The 21,339-nt window shown below is 39.6% G+C and overlaps 1 protein-coding gene across 1 annotated transcript; it reads left to right on the plus strand.

Moving 5' to 3' along the window:
• The first annotated feature begins 681 nt into the window (after positions 1–681).
• LOC140745100 (organic cation transporter protein) lies at positions 682–21,310 on the plus strand. Its single transcript, XM_073076873.1, has 9 exons — positions 682–1,202; positions 4,063–4,267; positions 4,707–4,807; positions 5,947–6,101; positions 11,919–12,178; positions 12,716–12,915; positions 17,328–17,473; positions 17,862–18,043; positions 19,121–21,310. Exons 1-9 carry the CDS (start codon positions 682–684, stop codon positions 19,280–19,282), a joined length of 1,932 nt encoding a protein of 643 aa, XP_072932974.1. The 3' UTR covers positions 19,283–21,310.
• The last annotated feature ends 29 nt before the right edge of the window (positions 21,311–21,339 follow it).

Raw genomic sequence — 21,339 nt, forward strand, 5'->3', positions numbered from 1 at the left:
GCGCGGTCGTTGACACTGCCGGTCCAAGCATTAGACCCTGGATACTTGCCAACTGTGTACATGAAAAAATATATTGAGCGCATAATAATTAGATGACTTACAGAAAAAAAATATATCTTATCAAACAGACATACATAAATCATGAACTAAGTAGGTACCTTGCTTACAGTTCAACCGCTATAGCAACCTCTTCAAAAAAAAAGCAAAAAAGAGATCTCGTCTAAATTCGGTAACCCATTGCCAAAATCAACGGTGGCCATAAGTAGCGATGATAGCTTTACATCAGGTAGCCTATTCGCCCTATCGCTAACTTTATTAGTAGTAGCTTACAGCGCCTAGCATAGTTTTGCAAGCAAGACCTCAGTTTATAAGATTTGACAAACTAAACATATAAGGAATTTAAAGTTTTAAGTGACTCTACCTTGACTCTACATATCTTTATATAACTTTTGATGTTCAATGTCATTTTTAGTCATTGATTTTTAATAAATGTATTTAAATAGTCCATTATTTTATAACTGAACTTATGTCATTCAGTTTGACGTTTAACTACGAGCAAGTCTAATTTGTTATAGTCTTACCTGTTTCTGAAATAAGGTACCTACGTGTTATCAAAAGTGATAATGATACTTGAGGTGCGCGCGCGCACCTGTCGGCCGCAGCCTCAGTGCCGCCCGCGATATGACGGGGAAAGTACCCGCCACACACGGCGGCTGCCCAGAACATCACCGAGACGATCGTACCATCATCACACCTAATCAAGATGCCCCTGATGAAATACAAAATACCGAAAAAGAAGTCAAAACAGAAAATGAAAGAACTGAACCGATATACAGACATAAAGTTGAAGGTACAACGAGAGATCAAATCAATCTAAGTGAAATTGAAGATATAAGTGCCCAAACAAGCGCTGCGGGGAGACAAAACCGAACTAGTGGCTGTGTAAATCGTGCCTATTCGAGTGATAACATGACAAACTACTTTAGGACAAGTGTGGACAAAGTGAGCCAAAGCAGTGGTAGAAGTGGACCTCAAAGTGTGGAAGTGAAACAGCCGGGTGCGGGGCTGGAAGACGTGTTAGACCAGCTTGGCCACTTCGGCTTCTACCAGTGCTACGTGCTTATACTATTATGCATTCCAAATATTTTGGCGGCCATGTACTCTCTCAACTACGTCTTCGTTGCGGATCAAGTACCATTCCGGTAAAAGAGTTAATTTTGAGTAAACTAGACTAAATACGGAATCAAAAAGTTTTCTTATAACTTATTAACTCTATTAACTTTCTTTCCCAAATACACTGATTGAATTATAAACCTTATAAATATATGACAAAAACGTGCTGCGCGCGAATTAATTATGTGATACACGTTCCGCAACTTTGTTATGTATCTCGTCTCGTATCATGAATGTTTCACTCGTTAATTCTCACAAGATTATCTTGCAACCATATAAATACAACAATAATCGTTATAAGCTATTCATTGGTATTTGTTTGTCTTCATTATTACTCGTGCGAACACAGAATATTCCTATTCCATAACACCGCGCAACATTCCTTGTTTCTTATATAAATATTTCAACCCTAAAACAATTAAGATTTACAGTTATTAGTTTTCTTATGCCATATTTACTGAGTTTTGGGTAAAATATTGTTATACAATTTACAAAAAAAGAAAAACAGAAAATTGAGTTCACTTCTGTTATAAAGTAGAGTTAAGAAATTAAAACAATTGCAACAAAGAATTTAAATGAAAGAGTATGTAATATAATATACAATACAGATGATGATACAATTGAATAATTAAACAATCGTCGCTATCATAGATTAAGTAACTATAGAAGTGAGTTACTTAGCCTTACGTTACCTTTCTCATTACGTTCAATGAGCAAGTTACATTTGAGATGTAACGTTCTAAACGAGCTGATATTAGTCTTTTGGGGCTCACAGTTTAAACCTGTAAAGTCATTCACTATTCTTTCTATTTTTTCTATCACGTATTTATTTTTAAATGAATTGTATCTGTACTTTGAAGATTTTTTTAAAACATGGTTTGAAATATTTAGAGTTTCTCAAATCCAAAAAAAGCAAGTTTACAATTTTTATTAATGTAATTTTTTTGCATTACCAAACCTGCTTAATCGTGACGTGTTGCCTCCTAATCTACTGCAGCTACAACTACTTTTTAGTTATTCTTATAGGTTTTGGCATACTGATATGGCTAAATAAACTTATTTAGCCTTATCTTGGCAAATGCGTTTACCGTATTTAGTTACCTATACAAGGGAAGCAATTGCCTTAAACGTTAACTTAAAAGTCTCGTTAAAACCATTTGCAAAAAAGCATTGGTATTTTCGTATGTATATCCTTTGTCCTTATTACGTATATATTAATCAATAATTTAGTGTGGCATTTTACAAGTTTGTCCATTAATATTAATGTTCAAGCAGTACTTTCAGTTTGAGTTGTTATTACTCCTTCCTCCACCTTCATCTTTCTGTTATGCCATACATTATAAAAAATGATATTTGTCGGGTCAATATTAAAGGCTAGTAGTGCCAGTGTATCAGATTTACTTTGATAGTGTAATCCCGCGCGCCGGGAGCTCTCGAGTTTTTCTCATCGTTCACCAGTATCTTATCTGGCGCAGTGTGATAGCGGCAGTCACCAACTCATCTGTATATTAAACCATCTGATATTTATATTTGACCATGAACTAATATACTCAAAAAATTCAGAATAAAAACGTATGACTTTATATACTGATTCTGATACTGACTGATTCTGATTGCTTCAATATAAACCAATAAATTCATTCAACTGTCTATAAACGAATAAGTTTTTTGTAATACCTGTCGAGAGGCTTCTAATTATCATATTTAAATAATCAATATTAATTGATTGGTGGATATGATTGGTATTAATTAATCATGATGAAAAATGTTGATTAGGTGTGATAGACACACTAATTTGATAACGAATATTCATATCTACTACTATTTCAAATAACATAGCAATGTCAAAGAGCACCGCAATCAGTAGGTGCGTAGTTGTAGCGTTTCAACTAACATTTATCGCAGGCGCATATTTCCGATGATTATGCGACCATGCTTACTGTACCTACTCATGATAAACCTACAAGACAGAGGCTCATTAATTTATTGTATTGCCTATTGTTCCAGTACAAGCATCCGCCGTTGATGTATAAATGAACTATTATGCTATCATCCATCAATAGTACAAAAATAGGTATTACTTATCTCGTGACTTTGCAATATGTAATACTAATGCTCACGTTATCTCACGTAACGGAAATTTTATAATAGGCTACACGTCGATGAAAGAAATATTATTCATAATTACAATGCACTGATATAATTTTTTTATGATTGGCTTAGTATTCGGGTTTATTTCGATCAATGTTCCTTATTACGAAAATGTAAAGGTGGTACTAATAATTTCGTGGTGTGGGATTTCATGAAGGCCTTCTTAAGACGCGTCATGTACTAACTGGATGTTACTTCTACTACTTCTGGTTGGGTTATATGTTAAATTTTTATGTCATACTTGTTCCTAATTCCAATTTTTATTATAGGGAAGACGACGTTTTGTGTTATATTCACACTGCGTAAGAGTATGTTAGGTCAGAACTTGTCCCGTCGCACCACCGTACGCCTAAACGAATAGTAATATTATTAATAATAATTGAATTACTTAATAATAATTATAGTTTAAAAACTAAAAACCGTGATAAAATCGCACAAAGAAAATTGTTAATCCTGATTTCTGACGATCCTGATTAGGAGAATGGGATAGAGAGATATTAAAATCGTGTATTGTCATCGGTTCTGGATAATTGTTCAAAATTTTAAATTAATCGGACCGTTCAAACTGGGTAAAAATCGAGTTCAAAGATTCCGTTACATATATATACATACAGGTCAAGCTAATAAAAGCATGGTAAAAATAATTTATTATGCAATCATTTACAATTAATAATTAAATAAATGTACAAATATTGAGTTCATTGTCCAATGTCCAATGTATATATTTTAAATTTCCAGGTGCGTGATCCCCGAATGCGAGGGTACCTCCAACGTGCAGTTCTCGAACTCGTCGGCGGCGGCGCTGCAGTCGGCCGAGGCGTGCCGGCGGTACGCGCCGCTGGTCCCCGGCCAGCTCTCCTGCGACCGCGACCACTACCACCCCAACGACACCGTCGAATGCGATGCGTTCGTCTACGAGAACATGGACACCACGTACGCTGAGGTGGTGACCGTTTTCATACTACTATTTATTGGTTCTTTCCTTATATTAACTGCAATAGGTATTCAATTACAGTGGCAAAAAAAATATAGGAACATCAATCTAATCAGTTTCCTTATAGCTTTAATTCTTTGAAATGTATAATGTATATCCGCTGCAGGGTAAATAAAAAAAAACTTTTGACTAATAATCTGTTTTATTCGTCCGCTAGCAATAATTTTATTTTAATCCAACTAGTTAATTAATACTAAAAAAGCTAAGAATGATTCATATTTAAAGCAGCCTGCTGGTATACTACATGATCAATGGCTAACGTACAACTCCTAACGTACACTTTTATAACACTTATCATACCTGAAGTAAATTTCAGATGCCCTAAAACAGAAAGACGATTAAGTTCACACATTCTGTCTGTATCTCATGGTGTCCCCGATGTTTCCAGTTCGGTCTGGCGTGCAGCGAGTGGCGGCGCACGCTGGTGGGCACGGTGCGGAACGCCGCGCTCCCGCTGGCGCTGCTGCTCACCGGATATGTCTCTGACGGGTCAGGCTTTTTATAATGTACAAATACCAAACGAGCATGCAGTCCATTTGATTAGAGAAGGCAGAGGTCCCTGCAATCCCATGTACATGCGTAATTAGCCCCAGATATATAAGCATTAACACATTCTTTATTCTCCAAATCACAATACAGCAACGCGTGACACTGCTATTATAAAGCAGAAACTTGTGTGACGATGATGTCTCTGAATCAGATATGGTTTTACCGCCATATATGTACTTCCGGAGGACTTTAAACTTATTGCGAGCCCATTGTTAGAAATAGATTTCTACTAGACTTTACCTAAAAATGTGAAGTTATTATTTCACATTTTCAGGCTGTACTTGTGCACTTCAAAACGTTATGAAAACATCTCAAATATGTATTTAACGATGTCGTACTTCACCGATAAAGCAAGTAATTATAAATTTATAGAACACTTATGTTTAAAATAGAGCTGCGTATTATCTTTTCTAGTATTCGGACCCGTACTACTTATTATCACTGCATTCTCTAGTGTTGTAAAAGTCCTTAACCCGTGACCACCTCAGTATAAAGAGTACCATTATTCAGCTCGTCATTAATCACTCATCACACAATACTAACGTCTGTCAACTGAGCGTTTGCTTCCTACGTGTTTCGTGCTCTACATTTTCTAAAAGTATGTAGGTCAGTGATTCCCATCTTTAAGATTTGTCAGCAATATTTTTACTTTTTGTTCTGTATATATACGTATTGGTATACCAGTAGCAGTAAAACAGATATCCATACCCTTAGTAAGAGTTTCAAACAAGCAGCAAATTTGCAGACAATTCGTACCAATTACAGTTATGCTATTTATTTCTCTGAGGCAGTGAATAGCCGAATGTTTGAAACGCGGCCCCTTAATTGAGAGGTCTGAGGGTTAAATCCCGTTCACGCATCTCTGGTTTTTCAATGTTATGTGCGTATTGTAAAATTAATTATAAACGGTAAAGGAGATCATCATGACGAAACCTACAAACAACCAATTTTCACTTGGTCAGCGGGGATGACTATGGCCTCATCCTGCTCATTCTAAGAGGAGATCCGTGCCCAGCAGTAGGACAATAAACGGTTGATGATGATTCTCAGGCGTACTCAGATTTTGTTGTGGTTTCCAGATGGGGTCGACGCACTGCCTTCTGCATCTTCTCGGCGTTCATGGGAGTCCTCGGGCTCGTGAAGTCGCTGTCGCCCAACTACCAGATGTACCTCGCCATGGAGTTCTTCGAGGCGGCGCTGGGCTACGGGTTCAATAGCGCTGCTTACGTCATGAGTAAGGAATACTTAATTTTTATTCTATTTATATACCTATACAATTATTATACTTACTATTGCATTTTAATTATATATTTTTTTTCTCATATAGATGCCAAAATCTATTTAATTTTAAAAATTATTTCTATCACACAAATGTTAACTGCTATCAAGTATTAAATGAGGTTTGAATATGAATGTTTAATGTATTCTAGTTTCTTTGGAAGTAGTTAGAACATTTTTCTTCAAGCCAATTAGAATGTATTTGATAGATACAATGTTTTTTATAACCATGTTCTTTATACTTCCGAACTAATGTGACGACGCAGCTGTTACTATTTAAATTATAACATATTTAGGTATATTTTAGAGTTATGAACTTCTATTAATATATTAATTAAGGTAAAGTCACCTAATGCCGAGGGGTTCCGAAATTGGCACCAAATTCCGTGGTATTTACAAAAACGGCTTTTATAAACTATTTACCAACTCATTTTTACTGAAAGGTATGTTATTTAATAGATAATTTATCATTCTATCGTCATATGGCTATCGTAATAATATTATGTGTATAGTTTTATAAATAATCGCAAAGTTTTGCATTAGTGCCTCCATCAAACGTATGCTTCATACATTTTGAGCCTTTTGCACGTGAATGTCACGATTTCTCAAATAGTGATTTTTCCTATAAATTTGCACGTGTGTGATAGTGTTTCGATGAAAACATTATATTGATTATATATGGAATCGATAACATTATTGTGCTTAATTCTTAACAGATAAGTGTAAAAATACAGCGACATTAGGTGCCAAATATTTCGGGCTGCCCCTTAAACCGAGGTATACCACGTAATAGCAATTTCATAGACTTGTTTTTAATTTCATTTTTTGTGGTTGTTATTATGAATAAGCACGTCTTGCTTCGAATTTGACAAATTTAATACTCAATGAATATCAAAATCATTTTCCGAGGTACTGCATTACCTAATTATATAATATCAAAGAATACCTATTTATGTAGACCTATTTTTAGTTTATAGTTAACATTTAATGTATGTAGAAAATTAAATAAAGTACTCTTATGTAAATTAAAAAAAATATATATGTACTTTCCTAATTTCTTCTATGGGACAATTAAGGAGAGAAAATGAAGTTCATCCAGATATCGATGTAATATTGAACAAGTATTGTATATTATTATGTTCATATTTCAATAAAGCATCTTTCTGCCTCTACATTGTGTAAAAGTATTTTAATATTTAATAATCGGCATTTGGAAACGTGATTTTTAGTTATGAAACGTTATTCCGATCCTAATTAATGAAGAATTAACATTGTTATACGATTTTAATAGATATTTAAATAAGAAATAGAACTTTTTACGACATTATCATTTGATTAAATTACTCAAAACGAAATAGTTATATAAACTGCACGACAATATTCCATATTATTATTATTTCTGGTGTGCAATAATAAACTCTAGTATAAAGTACACGAAGAAGAATGTCCAAAATTGTATTGCAGATACACGAATTGACTGCAGTTTTAAAAAAAATACATGAAATACATATGTTAAATTTACCAGTCAAGAAACTGTACTGTATAAAAGTTTTATTTCGACAGCTTCCCTTTAATCATAGCTAAGAACACTTTTGATAAAAATAGTCTTTAAATAATAAAAAAAATTAAATCGAAAATGAAAATAAATTCAATAAATAACATTTATTTTTATACACCATGTAGCAGTCGTTCTATGTCTTTCACTCCCCTATTTTGTATACTCGGAATTAGGAACCAAATACATCGGAATAAGGATTTTTACATCGGAATTAGGGTTTTCTGACTTGGTTCATATTTATGTTAAATACACATTTAAATCAATATTTAATCGTAAAATGTCGAGTCTATTTGAAGAGTACAGATAATAAAGCTTCTGATAAAATTATCGACATAAAATCCATTTTATTAATTAATAAAACATCAATCTGTGCTGAAAATAACAAGTAAGTTAGCAGCAAACCATTAATTTTTTTTTTTTTTTTTTTTTTTATATGTAACCTAACGATAAGGCAGACGGGCTACCTGATGGAAAGCAGTCACCGTCGCCTATGGACATTTGCAACACCAGAGGAGTCGCCAATGCATCGCCGGCTTTGAAGGAGAGCTCTTTTTACACCCCTCTTGAAGAGCCCCATGTCATAGTCCTGAGGGAATACCTCAGGAGGAAGTTCATTCCACATCTTGCACGTACGCGGCAAAAATGAACGATTAAACCGAACCGTGGAGGACCGCCACGGGTCCAGTTGATGTGGATGGAACTTCATCCTTCGGCGAGTGGTGCGATGAAGGAAAGGCGACGTAGGCACCAGATCAAACAGTTCCTCAGAACACTCACCATTGTAAAGTCGGTAGAACACGCAGAGGGAACCTATGTCCCTCCGCAGGCTTAAGGGTTCTAACCGATCAGAGATCGCTGGGTCATCGACGATTCGCACCGCGCGTCTCTGTACGGAGTCAAGTGGGTTAAGCTGGTATTGTGGTGCCCCTGCCCAGAGATGCGAGCAGTACTCCATGTGGGGCCTCACTTGCGCTTTATAAAGCAGAAGGAGTTGCCCCCCAGTGAAGTACTCCTTGGCTCTGTTCAGGACGCCCAGTTTCTTAGAAGCCAACTTGGCTTTAACTTCCAAATGACTCCGATACTGCACGTCACACGAGATGTCAACTCCCAGGATCCCTACACTTTTACCAATGGTGAGCGGTGTACTTTGGAACTCAGGCGCTATGACGAATGGGGTTTTTTTAGCGGTAAACGCGCAGACTTGTGTCTTCGTGGGGTTGAACTCAACAAGGTTAAGACGACCCCATTCCGAGACCCGCTCCAGAGAGTTCTCGATTTCAGACACAAGTCGGATTCTGCTTTCTTCCACGAATGTCCGAGAGGTGTTCGCACGGCCTGTGTACACAGCATCTCCCGTGCTATCATCTGCATAGCAATGAATGCCACCGGTTTGTAGCAGCATATCATTGATATGCAGAATAAAAAGCGTGGGAGATAATACAGACCCTTGGGGCACGCCAGCGTTGATGAGCTTCGTGTCTGAGCAGCACCCGTCAACTACGACCTTAATATGCCGCTCAGACAGAAAGCTAGCTGTCCATGTGCACAACCTCTCGGGAAGACCGTAAGATGGTAGCTTCGCGAGAAGGGCCCTATGCCAGACCCGGTCAAAGGCCTTAGCGATATCTAGGCTTACGGCTAATGCCTCCCCGTTGCTCTCAACAGCTTGTGCCCAACGATGAGTGAGGTACACAAGAAGATCACCAGCTGATCGGCCCTTGCGAAAACCATATTGGTGATCGCTGATCAGCTGGTGCTCCTCCAGGTACCTAAGGAGCTGCGTGTTTACAACACGCTCCATGGCTTTTGAGAGCAGTGAGGTTATCGCTATAGGCCTATAGTTGGCCGGGTCACTGCGGTCACCCTTTTTGGGAATAGGGTGTACAAGGGCAACCTTCCACGAAGACGGTACTTGTCCTGTGGTGTAGGAAAGCGAGAATAGGCGCGTTAAGACGGGAGCCAACTCGGGAGCGCACGTCCTGAGCACCACTGCGGGGATTTCGTCTGGCCCGCTCGACTTCTTGATATCGAGGGACAAAAGAGCTCGCCTGACAGCCTTCTGCGTGAAGCGAATATCCGGCATAGAGCTCTCACACCGCGGGATGGTAGGCGGTGTGGCCCCTGTGTCATCAAGAGTCGAGTTTGAGGCAAAGAGGGTACCAAGAAGATCGGCTTTCTCCTTTGCCGTATGGGCCAGAGAATCATCTGGTTTCCGCAGGGGCGGTAGTGAAGACCGACAGAAATTACCCTCGACAGCTTTGGCCAGCGACCAGAAGGCTCGACTCCCGGAGGGGTAACCAAGTAGCCGCTCGCCAATTCTGCCGATGTGCTTAGACTTCGCCTTGGCCATATGCTTCTTCGCTGAACGGGAGGCAGCATTAAACGCGGTTCGGAGCTCGGGGGTTTTTGGGTCCTTGCTAGCGTGTGCTGATGCCCAGGTTTGGAAGGCCTCCTGCTTAAGGCTTAGCGCTTTAGCACAAGACCCCCCAAACCAGGGCTGACTCCGTCCGCCGACGGACACGACAGAGTTTGGAATGAAACACTCCATACCCTGCCGTATCACGTCGGTTACAGACTCAGCACACGAGCTAGGGTCACCCGAGACGAAACATAGCTGCCTCCACGGGTACGAAGCCAGGAACTCCCGGAATCCGTCCCAGTCTGCTGACTTGTAATGCCAAACTTGTCGTCTCCCGGGGGGACGTGTCTCCACGGGGTACGACAAGGGCACAGTCGAACTTACCAAGCAATGGTCAGAGGATCCAAGGGGAGCCTTGACCACTACTTGGTAGTCCACCGGATGGGTAGTCAGCAGTAGGTCCAGCAAAGAGGCAGTATGGGTCTCTACATCAGGCACCCTAGTGAAACCGGGTACGACCTGAGAGAGCCCATATGCCAAGGAGAAGTCATATGCAGATCTCCCAGCAAAGTCGGTGGTCCGGGATCCCAGCCAATCAACATGATGAGCATTGAAATCACCAAGAACCACCAACTCTGCCGAAGGACACTGCTGCAGCATTCTGTCGGTTGCCCACTGGACGTGCTCGAATAATCGAGTTGTCTCCACATCTCCGCTATAGGACCTATATAGGCACGCGTAGACACGGGTAAGACCTCCGACGTCCGCGCGCAGCCACAACAATGATAGGTCCTTGTCTTCGAGAAAGCTGAGACGGCGATAGCAGACATCTCCCCGAACATACACACATACCCCGGCTCGACGCCTGAAGGCATGTTCTAAATTGTAGCCGGGGTAGTCCAAATACGATGTATCGTCCGGGGTAGATATCTGCGTCTCCGTCAAAAAGAGAAAAGCCGGCTTTACCGTCTCAAGGTGGTGGTGGACGGCATTCAGATTGGAATGGACTCCTCTGATATTGCACATATCCACAATAAATGTGGAAGAGGTCGCCGCTGTGCAACTTTTCTTCTTTTTAGGCTTTCTCATTGTGGTTGGTCGAAAAAAAGGGCGGGAATTTGAAAGGATTTGCGATGCTCCGTCAACGCCTCACGGGACAAAGTATGAGTCTCGTGACACCGAGCCTACGGAGGTGATGTGGGATGCTGGCGCGGGGGACGGAAGGGCCCCCGGTCCCCCCCGTGCACGACTACCTGGCTCCACTCCGGTCTCTTACTCCGGCAAGGTAGCCGCGCAACGGGATTTTTCGCCGGTTGGCGGGACAGCCTCCCGGGCCAGAGGTTAACAGTGTTGCCCGGGTTCGGGTCCCCAACTAACCGGCGGGCGGCCAGCGGACAACCGTTTCACCGGGTCTCCCTGGCCCCCGCGCCAACACACCACGCCCCCAGGGGCAACGACGCTTAAAGAGACCCAACGGACCCGTAAAGTGCGCCGTCGGAAGCACCACAAGAGGATGGGAAGGGAGGGATAAGGGGATGAACTGGCTCCCAGGCGCACTACCGAAACACGACGAGTCGTTATTAACGGTAGACTCCGACCTGAGGGTGGTAGCTAGCCAGGCAGATCCCACGAAGAGACCTTACCACCAAGCGGGACACCTTCGGGAATTACGCCAGGCGGTGTCAGATCCAGCAACCAGTGGAACCGTCGCAGTAAGATGTTAAATGCCCGAGTAGACGCTGCTGCCCATCTACCCGGTAGATGCCCTTAGTCGGCTTCTACGACACCCACGGGCAGGTATGGGGTGGTCTATTCGCCGCCGGAGCCACACGGCACAAAATTAATTAATTATCCAGTGGTGGAGCTGGCGCGTCCGTCCTTGCGCGCGGCGTTCGCGTGCGCGACGGGCGTGGCGTACGGCGCGGGCGGCGCGCTGCTGGCGCTGCTGGCGGCGCGGCTGCGGCACTGGCGCTGGCTGCTGCGCGCCGCGCACGCGCCCGCGCTGCTGCTGCCGCTCTACTGGCTGCTGCTCGACGAGAGCGTGCGCTGGATGCACGCTACACGGCGGAACGACCGCGCTCTGGCTACTGTACGGAAAATTGCCGCCTGGAACAAGGTACTGAAGAAGGTCCATAATCTTGCAAACCGTTTTTTTTTTGTTTACGAAGGGTAAACCTTCAAAAGGTACCCGGTGCCGTGGAAGCGACGTAGGGTTATGTGGAAATCTTACCACACTATAACCCCCCGGTGGCCGTCCTCGGCGCTGCGTACAGGGCTCCGGGATTTCCAAAGGAAGGCATCCGGAGTCCTCTTAGCGTTTCTGCCTCTCCCAGATTAGCAGAAACCACTTATTTACTATTCTATAAAAAACTAGGATTATATATTATAATATCGGCCACATGTATTTTAAAAGGCAAAATTATGTCAGTGTAATAATAGCTACCATTTTCATAGCTTTTCAAGAATGCACTGCTTTTAATGGCACTAGTAAATTTAATGGCACTATAAAAACACTATCTATTTAACTATCTATGGTTATTAATGGTAAAACCGATATTAATAAGAATTAGTAAAATTTGTAGGGTACAATATACAAAGTAGAAAGAAATACCTTAATTAAAGAAATATTATCTCCGAAATGTTAAATTTCCAGGTGACACTAAACGAAGATATGACTCGTACGATACTCGAGGAGCCAGACAAAGAAGTATCGAAGCCTCAGAACCAGTGGCTAAGCTTGGTGAGGTCCCGCGTGCTGCTGGCGCGCTTTGCCATGTGTGCGTGGTGCTGGGTCGCCGCCGCCTTCGTCTACTACGGACTCACCATCAACTCTGTGTCACTCTCAGGAGACAAGTATGTATCTACTATCTACTATCGCTGCTTATAGCAATCACTTTGTTACCCATAAAAAAGTGACATCATTGAGTCATCACAGATGCCTTTTTTATTCTGTATAAAGCAACATAAACATTTACTATCTACTTTTGGTTTGAGCGTGTAAACCGTATTTAATTATAACTATCTCAGGATTTTTACTGGGATCTTTAAAATAAAAGACGTACTGCCGATTTGGAGGCTGGTTTAATCACTAAGTTCAAAATTACATGGTGGGCTCATCCGGTGGCCCAGACCGCTGACTTTGCAACGTTACACGGTGGTCTCATGCGGTGGCCCAGACCGCTGACTTGGCTAATCTTATCTAGGCTGTCGCCATAGGCTTATACATATGTAATTATAGCTAATCTAAGGCAGAGGGTTCTGTAGTTTCCATAACTCCTCCGACCTTAAGAGGAAAATTATCGGAGGCTTCGAGTTTAGAATCATTCCGATAATTTTTCTTACATTTTAAACATTTCGGCGATTTTAGCCAAATTATATAAATCAAAGATACAAGGAAAATGCAAATAACTAACCCTAAACTTACGTATCCTAAAATGTCACTGAAGCTAATGTCCACCTTTTTATTTAAAACACTTTCTATCACTTCACTATGCTTTAATGAAAAGGCCATGTATTTCACTTCGTCTAGACTAATTCCTTTCATATTAATTACACTTCGTTCGGGTAGAGTCATATTGACGTGCAACTGAGACAACTCTACAACAGGAATCCTTTCTATAACTTGAGTTTCCACAAAAATACGACGACGAAGGTGAATTCCGTGGACTTGTAGGTCACAGGGTTCATCCAGTGTAACCAGGTAAGTACCAAATACAAGCTGTTTACTGATCTCTTCACCACATTGCTTAGTAAGGGTCGTTCTCAATCTACTATAAAGGAGCCAGCTATCTGCGTTGACTTCCTGGACTCTAACTTCCTCAATTTGTATTTCACGCTGTTCACAGGGTGTATGATCTTTGTCATATTTCATCAGCTGCTCGACGCAGGTAAGTTCGTTGTATAAGGCTTGATTGTCTGCAGTGCAGAGATAGTGATCGCCAGCAGACAATGGACGACAAGGTTTTATCAGCGGTAAGTACTTTATCCCTTTCGCCAGAAGGTAAGGAAATTTAGGAATTATAGCTAAGGTTTTGTTCTTAGATTCATGGAAAATTGGTAAGGAATATATCTTAAAATAATTATATCTTGACTTATCAGTAAGTGGGATTTCCATTATAAATGTAATCTGGTTATCTCTAATAAAGGATTTTACACAAATGGTTTCCTCGATATTTAGTAAATTTGTCTCTACTGGTGGATATACCAAACTCCCATAGTCAGAAATTAACTTTAGATGATACAATAATTCTGTGGAATTAACAATCGATTGATGTAATACTGAAATTTTACTTAATGCTAATGCTGTTTCAATTTCACTTAGCCGAGCAAAGATAGTATGAAAACTACTCGTGAACATTGAAAATAATCCTGTAAGGTAGGTTAAGAAAACCCAATCGTTTTGCTTAGTACTTAAATCTTTCAAAAGCAATTCAATCTTTGCTAGGCGATTATGAAGATTTACAGTATTCTGATTTATTGTTTCAGACACATTAATAAAGCTGTCAAACATTTTAGAGACTATTGTTAATTTTTTTTCAGTAATGATTTGATTGTGATTTAGCTCAGAAATAAGTTTTTCATATCTTATTGCGTCATCGTGGTCTAGATTACCCGTAATTAACTTTATAACAGAACCCAATGGATTTATAAGTCCTCTTTTAGAACGTTTATTCGGAACAAGTTGTCTATATTTTTCTATAGTAATATCACGTATAAACTCTGTATGTATTTTCATATCTATTAATTCTTGAGAATAGGATGCGTTCCAATCTATAATTTTACACATTTGTTGGTAGTTAGTGGATACGTGATAAAAACTGTTGTAAATTTCTTCGAGACTTACAAGCTTTATTATAGTCCAGTGACCTGTTTGAATATATGCTTGGCCTTCTTTTACCGGAAATATTCCAGGATTTCCTTCAAGGCTTTGAAGATGAAGTGCCAGCGCAGGCATCACTGCCAGTAGGACGCCACACCACCTGCGGAGGGCGTTTGACATTTTTGTGCATCTTGGGGATTACTAAAATTAAATTTATACTGAAAAGGTAAAAACGGTTGTTTTCCATTTGGATAGCGTACCGATGACCTTGAACCGGATTCCAAAATTTGGTTACTACCATGAATGCGATTACGTGTATTATATTGTTCTAAGAAATTAACTTCTTCAAGGACAATGCTTAAGGCTGCTTCTAGGGTTGTGGGCGATTTGAGCCTCACGATACGCACCATATTTTCAGGAAGGTTGTATAAAAATACATTCAAAGCCGTATTGTTGTAAATAACTAATTTAGCGCGTTTTAACTCCTGATCATTAATTGTATTCACTTTTGACATTAATAACGAACGAACACCTTGAATTCTGTTAGAAAAGTCTAAAAAACTTTCACCAGATTTAATTTTTAAAGATTCTAATTCGATATTAATACACGCTTCACTACGCGGGTCTCCAAAATGTTGAATCAGCACTTCTTTTAACGCGGACCATGTAACAATATCTTCGCGTTCTGATAAAAGCGCAGCTGCATCCTCTCTTAGTCTACTCGTTATAGCATTAAAAACATAAAGATTTTGTCCTGCTTTTCCTTTAAACCGATCAATCACATATTGACACTTTCGCAAATAAAGGTTTAACTGTCTTTTATCACCATTATATAGCGGAATTAAACCTAAAATTTCTTTTGGTATTTGTTCGATAGTCGTAGTCATAATGATAGAGTAGTAAACTATTTAGAGGTAGCAACTTCACTTGAATTGAAATTGGATTAACAATTGAATTTCACACACATATATAAAACAATAAAACACACAATTGAAGCACAATTAATAAAATCTAAATTAATAAAATAAAATTTTGTAAAAGTTTTATAAAAGTAAAAAAACGAAATATTTGCAAAAAGAGTAAAGAATATTTTAAAATTAGTCTTCTACAATTATCATAGAGTTTTATATGATAGTAATTTTTATTATTTATTTTAAACAATTAAAAATTGCGATAATAAATTTTAAAACGTAAACTCTCTGACATTTTCTACTCTGTGTCTTATTCTAAGAATTAAATCTCGATAATACAATATCATAATTTCATACAGACTTATTTTATTAAAATACTGTTACATGAGCAAGGTTTGATCTCAAATATAACATTTAATTTTAAATTACTGAAAAATATAGGAGGAATGTTGGAACAAAGGATTGGCGAAAAGTTGTACTCACCGACCGCTTCCGAATCCCATACTTTATGGTTTTTACACTTCACGACACAAAAGAATATTTATTTGGTTCGTCGGATTTTCTCACTATTCCTTCATTTAACGCTTACTTTTTCTTACGAATTTTGACGTCCGAAAATACGTTTATTAAGGATTTCCACGAGAAAATCTCACCGGCTGCGCCACTTTTGGTTTGAGCGTGTAAACCGTATTTAATTATAACTATCTCAGGATTTTTACTGGGATCTTTAAAATAAAAGACGTACTGCCGATTTGGAGGCTGGTTTAATCACTAAGTTCAAAATTACATGGTGGGCTCATCCGGTGGCCCAGACCGCTGACTTTGCAACGTTACACGGTGGTCTCATGCGGTGGCCCAGACCGCTGACTTGGCTAATCTTATCTAGGCTGTCGCCATAGGCTTATACATATGTAATTATAGCTAATCTAAGGCAGAGGGTTCTGTAGTTTCCATAACTATCTATAACGTAAAAATAGACAACAGATGGCCAATGGGGCACCGCAGTTAAACTACAACGAGTTCGGCAACCTTTGAGATCTAAATCAATGTACCTATGTAAAGCAGATACGGCTGTTTAAGATTGCCTGTAAAATAGAAAAGACATTCATTACGACTATTTTATTATGAAAATATGAATGATGGTTGATTTGATAGTAAATGATATGTTCATGACGAACACGCTCATTACGCTCAAGTCATGGATACTGATAATCAGGTCCAAAAGATTAGAGTCCTACCTGAGGACGACCACTGCGTCGCTATCTGTGAAGACTAAGTTGGAACAAATTTTGTATCTTTTTTAATCTGCCTTACAAATTAGAAATCATAAGTGCTCTCCACTGCTGTTATAATATAATAATAGGTGTGTTTGTAATGCCATGCTGGTGGTTCTACCAACTAGTTCTGTTTATGTCTTCTGGTCCATAGCGAAACATCTTGTGAAGTGGTGGTAGTTGTACGGACATTCAAAAAGTGCTCAGTATAGAACCTATTATGAATTATAAAAAATGATTTTATTTGATTCGATATTGTAGATACGTGAACTTCGCGCTGAACATGTCGATGGAGATCGTGGCGTCGCTGCTTATCATGATGGCGCTGGAGCGCTTCGGCCGCAAGCGCAGCATCTTCACGGCGTTCCTGCTGTGCGGCATCGCCTGTGTCATCCCTTACTTTATATGTAAGTCATTTTCAATCGAATATGAATGAATTGTATGTACGTTACGTACTCTAACCTATTTTACGCTTCATGCAAGTAAACATTGATTATCATCGTATCTTGCGAATAAAAATCTATAAATATACGTATACTACAGTTTATGAACATTTTCATGAATTTTAGTGCCTCGTGACTCTACACTGATAGCGCCAATTTGTACAAACAATGGCAATATGAACAAAAGTAAACGATTTTAAATTGTTATAGTAAACATTCGAATCCACAGACTCCAAATGGATATCTCAATGAGCTTTGCATAGCAGACCAGTCTTGTAGTGCTGTAATCTATATCAGCTGTGATAAGCAGTCGTAAAGCTACTATAGGCGGTGGCGTGTTGTCTTGTTGCAGCGCACTCGGGCACGGGTCTGGGTCTGTTCTTCGTGGGCAAGCTGTCGATCTCGTTCGCGTTCAACTCGCTGTACGTGCACACGGCGGAGATGTTCCCCACGGCGGCGCGCTCGTCCGCGCTGGCCGCCGCCTCGCTCGTCGGCCGCATAGGCTCCATACTGGCGCCGCAGACACCACTACTGGTACTATGCACTTACTTATTATTTACAATACTATAGTCTACACCTAAGCAGGGAAACTTCTTGATCTCTCCTAATGTAGGTATAATATATTTAAAAAGAAGTCTAGGCCTAGGGGTTAAGAAACTCGGCCTCTTGATCGAGGGGTCCGAGGATCAAATCCCAGCTACGCAGTACTTATTTTTCAATTATATGTGTATTAGAATTTAATTATCATTTGCTTAAATGGTGAAGGAAAACATCGTAAGGAAACCTGCTTACCTGAGTAAGGTATGTGAAGTCTACCAATATGCACTTGGCCAGCGCGGTAGACTATGGCCTAATCTTTCTCATTCTGAGAGGAGACTCGTGCTTAGCAGTTGGACGGTAATGAGTTGATGATGATGACGACGATTTAATTAATATACTTAGTGTTTACGTTCATGTTTTTTGAAGGTTTTTACAAGTAAAGGCCATTTGTCTTTAATAAATATTACAAAAAATAGAATAAAAAAGAAAAAATATAATCAATTACCACAACTACCTATTCGTACTTATGTGGTGCACCTGTCTTTGAACAATTATTTTGATTAGTCTATCAGTTATTAAATCATTATTTTAAATCACCACAAAGCGGTTTTTGTCCTGTAGATAGAAACGTATTACTAAACACATATAAAGTTTTTTTTATAATATAGGAGTAGCGGACTAGCTTACAGTCCACCTGATGGTAAGTGGCTACTACCGTTTATGGACATCTATAATAGAACTCTGATAGGATTAGATATTCCTTCCTGAGGTCGGCCACAGATGCGCCGCTACCCATGAGGACTAAACTAGAACGCCTCGGAAAAGTATGTCTCCCTTACCACACTCTTCAAACCAGAACACGCTGCTATTATTTTTTGTTTCTTTTTTTTAATTATGATAAATTCTACTAACATAGGTTTTTAAGTGCAATATAGATACTAACAAAATATGGACCATGTCTTGAATTAAATGGAAAATAAATTTTGAGGTAGAAATAAGTGTGGCGGTGATGCCGCCGGAGTGGAACCACAAAGGGTACTACCACCTAACCCGGTGTATGAACATTGTCAGAGCATGTACGTGCAAGCGCTGCTGTACGGCGGCTGCTCGCTGTCGGCGGCGCTGGCCGTGCTGCTCGCGCCGGAGACGCGGCGCGCGCCGCTGCCGGCGCTCGTGCGCGACGCCGAGACGCTCGCGCGCGCTCCGCCCTGTGTGCCGCCCGCCGCGCCCTGACACCGGGGGGTATTCAACTGTCTAACCGCACGGCCACGAGCCGAGGGACAAAATATATAATAATGTTGATCAGACCACAAGGACGCCGCATGTAGCGGAAACGGGAACGCTGCGTCAACATATGTAAACGCCTAAACGCTTTCTACACATGTCGTAAGGGCATACATGTGTCAAATGGCACTGTGTAGTAATGTTAAGCATGGAATGCACTCTGGAGCGTACTCCACAAGCATGTTCAACTTGTAAAAAGAGTACCCAGTAACATAGGAATAGGATTGCAGCTAATTTTATTGCAACGAATAGTACAAATAGTTACTTACACACATATTTTTTATCTTATTTAAAGTAACGCTTTCCTACTATATTCAACGGGAACATGGCGAATATGCTAGGCCCGCAGGGAATAGAGAAGGGAAGTAGAGGGAATAAATTTTAATGCTAAGACATGCTCGGTATCTAACGACTAACTTTCCATATTTAATGTACCTACACTATCTACAGTAATTGCTATTCATTAAGTTTAATTAAACATGTCATCGCTACGTATTATATATTAACATAATTAGCGATGTAATTACCTACCATTAGTGTAACGTAGATAAGTAAGTATTTAAAATTCTGCCAAGTTAAATGTACAGTTTACAAGTCGTACTTACACAATAAGGGTTTTTTCTTGTCACGCGGGATTATGTATGCAAGCGAGCCTCGCCCGCGTGAATTACCCTACGCCAGCCCTTCCGTGCCACGCGTGCGTGTGTGGCTTACATGGCAATAAAAATATCTAGTATAGGAAAGGATGAGATGAATAGGATGCGATTGCAGCCGCAGCTGGGCATAAACTCGCGTGAAAGAAAAAGAGCACCTAAGTAAATTTATCATCGGTACGTGGTACACATACCTGTACAATATTCTCATAAAATGAGTTTATTATTTATTAAATTTTTAAAATAATGCTTTTAAAACTTTTTATATAAAGTTCTATCAAGCATTTATCAATGATTTAATTAAATAATATAAGAAATTATTGCTACCACAATTTACTTTTAAATTGCCATAATTCCGTTCTTGTTAATGGACAACACTTAAAATAAATACTCTACTTAACACAATTTAATTTTATAACATTAAATTATTTATTTCCATATTATCTATTATCTTTATCATTCTAATAAAATTTATTTATTTAATTTGTTATTTATGCTATAATTAAAGAGGTATCATTATCATATTTTTATGATCAAAGACATTCAAAAATATAGTAGAAATAATAATAGACTGCACATGGCAAATAAAGTGTCATCCACAACTTATTACCAATTAGTAATAAATAGTTCTGAAATATATAAGTCAAACATCATTTAAACCAAGATGATATCAGTGTGAGGAGAGAGAAAAGTTTTTGTATGAAAACATTAAAAACGTCCGCTCTATAATATAAACCTATATATTAAATCTCTTTGATTATGATAAATTATAAGGGACGTAAAATAATGTATTTCTTGTAAAACGTCACTTGTCTTCGGCGGTTGTGAAACACGTCAAGGCGAGTAGAGGTGAGCGTTGCGCCAGCGCGGCGCGGCGGCCGCGGGCGCTCGTGTCGCAACAAACCAACAGATAAACGCTTCGACCGATAACGGTGACACGGTTTTATTTTCGGGACTTGTGATACGATAATGTATCGTCGCATATTATAAGTGGCCCCTAGAAAGTAAAATGTTAGGTACATTGTTCGATCGTTCGCAAGATCGTTCTTGCGGAAGGAAGTAAGTGTACCGCATCTGAAAATATTCTCCGCTGCTGAACCCTGGCTAGTATGTAATTGGATAAACACATAGATGCATGAGATACTTCCCACCATCACGATACGACATTTTACCTTATGTACTTGTGGTTTATGTATACCATTATCTTAGACAGTATTATGAAAATTACCAGCTTGTAAAATTATTATAAGATAACATGAATTTCCCCACAAGATGTCAACATTATTCAGTTCAATACCCCATTGTAATACTGTACACCTCTGCAAACAAAATATATTAATAATATAAGCTGTG

The sequence above is a fragment of the Epargyreus clarus genome, unplaced genomic scaffold (genome assembly GCF_041222505.1).
Source record: "Epargyreus clarus isolate Ecla_fem2 unplaced genomic scaffold, WU_Ecla_fem_2.2 ptg000009l, whole genome shotgun sequence".
In the NCBI taxonomy this organism is placed as follows: Eukaryota; Metazoa; Arthropoda; class Insecta; order Lepidoptera; family Hesperiidae; genus Epargyreus; species Epargyreus clarus.